The sequence below is a fragment of the Gossypium hirsutum genome, chromosome D07 (genome assembly GCF_007990345.1).
Source record: "Gossypium hirsutum isolate 1008001.06 chromosome D07, Gossypium_hirsutum_v2.1, whole genome shotgun sequence".
NCBI classification, from domain to species: domain Eukaryota; kingdom Viridiplantae; phylum Streptophyta; class Magnoliopsida; order Malvales; family Malvaceae; genus Gossypium; species Gossypium hirsutum.
This window is the reverse complement of record NC_053443.1, coordinates 26,370,748-26,376,627: the sequence shown is the minus strand read 5'-3', so window position 1 is coordinate 26,376,627 and position 5,880 is coordinate 26,370,748. Positions and strand designations below refer to the sequence as shown.

At 36.4% G+C, this 5,880-nt stretch overlaps 1 protein-coding gene across 1 annotated transcript; it reads left to right on the top strand.

The window, feature by feature from the left end:
• Positions 1-3,893: 3,893 nt before the first annotated feature.
• Positions 3,894-5,552, top strand: LOC107954562 (zinc finger protein ZAT9). Its single transcript, XM_016890160.2, has one exon. The coding sequence runs from the start codon at positions 4,169-4,171 to the stop codon at positions 5,279-5,281; it is 1,113 nt and encodes a 370-aa protein (XP_016745649.2). The 5' UTR covers positions 3,894-4,168; the 3' UTR covers positions 5,282-5,552.
• The last annotated feature ends 328 nt before the right edge of the window (positions 5,553-5,880 follow it).

The following is a 5,880-nucleotide window of genomic DNA, read 5'->3' as shown; positions in this document are numbered from 1 at the left end:
CATATCACTCAGCCCCAACATCAGGCTCTTCGTCTTCAAGCTCTTGAATGTTACCACCCCTATTTTTCTGTCCATCAGCAGCTTGAACCCATTGTAAAGCTCCCCCAACAACCATTTGGCACCATATCTCATCTTGAAGGAAAATAGTCATCGAAATTAACGACATTGCCGATAACTTATTCCATGAATGAACATTGTAGACTTTCGAAGGGTTTAGGTATTTCGTGGGTTTTGCTTTAAGCTTGTGCAGGATCGAGAGTGAGGGTTTTACATAATGAAGGTCTATGTAAATATTTCTTTTATAACTTTTCACAATTTTTATATTTATATATATTTAATATTTTTAGATTAAAATGTAAAAGTGTTTATCATTTTTAATAATATTTATAAGTTTCTATATGTTAATATAATTTTTAATATCTTTTTCTATATATATATTTTTTATAATTTTTATGGTTTTTTATTAGAAAAATAAAAAGTTAAATCTGGACTCACCATGTACTGCCATTCAAATGGTCCATTAATTAATTTTAACGACCAATGTTATCAAAGACGAAATCGAGATGAGTTGAATTTATTTTTTTAAGTTAATAGTAATAGTTAAATTGGGTGGCAATTAATTTGAAGATTTTATATATCTTTAAACCAATAACAAAGTGTATATGAATAGTTTTAAAAATATTTTCAAACACATGCTTTAGTTTATAATATAATTTTTAGATTTTATTCAATATACTTCAAATAATGAAGGTTGCTAAAAAATGAATAGGGAATCAGATTGTGTATATAAGTTAGAACTTGTTTTTCCTATGCTACACTAAAAACCCAGAATCATGTTATAGGTGGAAGGAAGTCAACGATTCTTTGTAGAGAAATTAATGCAATGGAAAAGTTAATATAGCTTCAAGTGGACTCTTCCTACCGAAACTGCCCTTCCATTACATCTTTGACTTTGGAATTTGCCTACTTCATCAACTACGTACAACTAGCAAGCAAATGCAATTAGAAAATTATTTGTGTGGTTTTGCTTACAATGTGGGTTGATTAGTCTTCAGAATTATAGATTATTAATTTACATTAAACTCATGGAAGATAACACACAGTAAATCAATTACATCTTGGAGATATATAATGTAACAATGTCTACCATAGTAATTAATTAAATCCCAGCCTCTGGCCATTGTTTTCATGATTGTAAATCACTAAATTAATAAGTCATCCCCCATAGTATCAAAGTCATAAATAACATATCGTTATATGTATTACAGAAGGACTAAAAAGATTGTCATAAATAAATAAAAACACTACGTATTTTATTAGACCAAGAAGAGAGTAATGATTTAGATGAAATTTCCATGTAATGGTGATCCTATTTGGGGCAAAAAAAAAAAAAAGAGGAACGCGGTTGGAGTTGGCCTGTGGCCCCTGGTTTGAGACTTAACCGACGACAAATGCGCGATGAGTGATAATTAGTGAACCTAGCTATTTGTTAAAAGGTGTTTACGCCTGCGAGGCTGACTACAATATTTCCCACCGACAAGTAAAATATAACTCACCGGTTACAGCATAATATCATTATTTGTTTTTTATAATAATAATAATAATCAGCATTTCAAGTGGTCATAGAAAATACCTTTTACTTTCTTTAAAATCAAAGAGAGGTTTCAGTGCTCCAACTCATAATTTCACGTGACAAACTCTACTAGCACCGGAATGCCTTAAAACAAACACTCCGTTGTGCTTGTTTTCTTCCCTCTCTCTGCAAAACTTTCCAGTTGAGACGAAACTTCCCCAACAGCAGGAAATAGCGTCCAAAGTGCAGCCATTTCTTTTTATGATTCCCTGAATATTATATGTCAGTGCGGAGGTTATTAAGCGCGTAGTGCAATGTGCTAGACCGAACCTTATTTACACCTGAATCAAACATTGACACACGGAAGCTTTGATAGACAATTTTAAGGGGCGTCCTCAATCAATTATGCCTTCATCAATTGGCTACTTTAACCTGGGCATGCAAGCTTTTGGATCTCACATCCATATCTTCCTTAACAAGCGGAAACCCAATAACATACGCAATCCCTTTACGATTTGTCTGAGCAACCATGGAAGTTGCTCCATATTTATCTGTAAAACTCAACACTTGAACTGCCTAGCTACAAATAGTATGACCCACCAGATTACACTAGTATCTTGTTATTGTCAATCTAAAACTAGCCAAGAAGACATCCCACATACCACTGTCGCTTACATTATAAATCTTCATACTAAATATATGGTTCCATTCAACATAAAGCAACAATGGTTAAAGCTCCTTTATCAACACCTCAATTATCAAGATTTAAACTATACTATTGTTAATATGTACCAAAAAATTAATAAATATATGATCATCTTTACTCATTTGCAAATATATTTATTTATTGCTTGAAATGGAATCAGTGAAAGAAGTTGAATCAGCTCTACCGTACTTCAACCTATACTTCTTCTACCAAACTAGCTATACTTTCTTTTTTATTATTATTTTTCGCATTTGCAGTTGCTTTGTGAGATTATAAGTTTTTAACCCTAAATTACCAAGGTTGAATATCAATTTTGGAGTCCACCTATAATAATATATATTTGGACCTTGTTTCATACCACTCCTGACTGTTGATTGGAATTATTAAAATGCCAATGATTATCAGATCAAGAATTGATCTTAGTCATATCACGAAATGGGAGATAGCAGTTGTGAGATGTTGGTGGGTCAGCAGATGGTCGATCGATGAATGTGATGTGTCATATTGATGCACTCAAGCCATGCAATGGAGCATGTACAAGGTTGAAGCTACTGCCGGTTAATACCAAAAAAAAAAAACGGAGGGGGGAGTCGGCCCTGTCGTACGATCATTTCACCCCATCTTCCTGTTAGGCCAAAAACCCATACGATGAAGAGATGTAGGGGTGGCCGATCAAAAGAGTAGTTTAATGCTCACTGCACTCGCCTGTAATGTCTGTCATTTCCAGCGACATGTTCTACTGGTCTCGGTCACGCCAGCTCCAGTCCCTATATCCACTTTGAATTGGTCTTAACCAGAGTGGAGAGACACGGTGTTAATGTGCCCCACAAAGATTTGAAACCAGATGCTTTTGGGCTAATGTTACAGCTTCATTTCAAATATCTAATACAAAGTGAAATTGAACATTATTAAATAGTTACATTGGGGTTATACTTATATTTCTGGTGAGCCCCACAAAAGACATGGATAAATGGGTGTAATTTACAATTAATGTGTAATTGATGTATGGACTAAGACCGGGTCTACCGAACCCTAACAAAACGGCATTTACTCTTCCTCCAATTTCCATAGAAAACTCCTTCCTCGATGGGATGGGAGGTTAGTTTCCCCCCACCCTCCATTTCTAATTTCCATCCAGTTTCAACCAAAATTTTAATTAAAAGAAGATCCATAATTAAAGGAAAACAAAGTTGACATTATACTGAATATTCCTATTTTGGTAAAAACCCAAAATCGGTTCTGCCGCCAAGCAACAGTGTCACTTAACCGATGCTCCCATTTTAATTGCTGTAAAAACTAAATTAAGTTGGTGCTGACCCGTGGACAAAGGTGTTAGAAGCTTTTAATTCCGTCACGGCTTACTTATGCTCATTTTTGTTTGGTAGAGGAGACACCTTGTGGTTTTTCATACTATGCTTCGTGGTTACAACAAACCAAACCACTGGTCCTTTTAATTTTGCAAAATTAGAGCATTTTCTGCGATGACAAAAATCCAATTGTTTTGGCGAGTGGTAAGAAAGGGCAATTTAGGAAGTTTAGATTAGGGAATAATTACGGAAACGGGCAAGTCTCGCATGTTACATGTCGCTCTTTCTTCCTTCATGCATACGCTTTTATTAAATCTTTATTTATTCATACTTTGCCGTTTTAAGAGACCCAAAAACTAATAACCCATTTTGTTATTTTTATTCTTAGTAAATATTTTTGAAATTTTTGTTGCATCTTTGTATGCATCTCTTGGTGGAGGAATGCTTGTCACCTACTCTTTTTTTAGTTTTTCAGTCCCTTTAAAACTTTCTCTCACAAGGGAAAGACGCAGCCCAGAGACATACACAAACCTTTAGAACTGTGTTTCCTCTGTTTATCCCATTCCTCCTTTTTTCTGGGCAATGGAGAAACATAAGTGTAAGTTGTGTTTCAAAAGCTTTGCAAATGGAAGAGCTTTGGGTGGTCATATGAGGTCTCATATGTTGAATCTTCCAATTCCTCCCAAACTTGCAGAACAACAACGATTGGGATTACCACGACCAGCGAATCAACTCAGCGAAGAGTCAGAGTCAGAGTCGGCTTCGGCATCTTATTCGTCGTCTTCATCGGAAGAAGAAGAAGGGGAGGAAAAAGGGCAGTTTTATGGGCTTCGAGAGAATCCAAAGAGAAGTGTTCGGTTGGTAGATCCTGAGTTTATTGATGCTGGCTCGGCTGTTCTTCAAGACAGGGAAAGTGAGACGGAGTCCTCTAAGAACCCAACTCGGAGACGATCTAAACAGACTCGGAGAATACTAGAAAACCATCAGCAACAAAGACAGGAACAACAAGAAGAAAGAAAGAAGCTTAAAGTTAACAACAGCAGCAGCAACAACAACAACAACAACCAAGTGAGCAAGACCGAGCCTTGGGCTGAGCCTGAACCGGTGAGTTCGATCTCCGACGCAACAACTGAAGAAGATGTCGCTTTCTGTCTTATGATGCTTTCAAGGGACCAATGGAAAAGCAAAGTACTCCATCTGGATGATGAAGAAGGCACAGAAATAGAAAAGTCCACGGAACAAAGTTACGAATTACAAGAGTACTTCAAATTAAGCAAGGTGAATAGAGCGACCCGAGGTAAGTACAAGTGTGAAACGTGTAACAAGGTTTTTAAATCGTACCAAGCACTGGGTGGGCACAGAGCGAGTCACAAAAAGATGAAAGCTTACTCACCACCGGCAACTCATGATTCAGAGTTGGAACCGGAAAATGTGGGTACTAGACCTAGTTCAATGACCGACAAGAAAATCCACGAATGCCCTGTTTGTTTTAGAGTCTTCTCGTCTGGACAAGCTCTTGGTGGACATAAAAGATCTCATGTGGTAGCGACAACTGAAACCCCTGTTAAAAGTTCCAAAAAGTTGGGAGATAGTTTCATAGATCTTAATCTCCCTGCTCCAATGGATGACGATGATGCTAGCCAAATTGAACTTTCCGCCGTCTCCGATGCTGAATTTGTCAACCATATCAAGTGAGGAACGGTGAACCATTTTTTGTTCGTGGCTTACAACAATGTTCGATCCAAATTCAAAAGGTAAAACCAACCAACTTTGGTTGCTTCCAGCTATTTTTGGCATCTAAGATTTTTCCTCTATAGTAAAACATAGGCTTGTAAGGCCTTTTTCTTGTTATTCATAGGCTGTTTCTACTCTATTCTAACTGTAATTCTTTTCTCTGAATTGTCTTTTACAGTTCTGTTCTGTTTGTAAAAAACCTGATCATTAATTTCACTGTTGGATTAGATCTTCTGGGTTTCCTTGACATTTTAATCCAGAGTAGCACTAACAAGCATTGTTGTTAATGGGTTGTCAATCAAAGCTTCCTACTTTTCTAAACCCAGTTTTGTTTTCTTTTTTTCCTCAATGCAAGAAAAGTCCTCAAAAGAAGGTTCTCAAAACACCAAGAAAATTTTCTTTTCACTTAAATAAAAAAAAAGGGTGGCTTCCATTTGGCGCTACTGAAAATTGTTACAAGTTCATCGAGTATTCTCTGCTTTCTGTTTTATGTTGCCTTACGTTTTTTTTTTCACAGCACATTCCATTCTGATGCCTTGTATTTTTTTCCCTCTGTTTGC

Coding starts and splice junctions, on each gene's coding strand:
- LOC107954562 (XM_016890160.2), top strand. CDS start 4,169: ATGGAGAAACATAAGTGTAAGTTGTGTTTCAAAAGCTTTGCAAATGGA.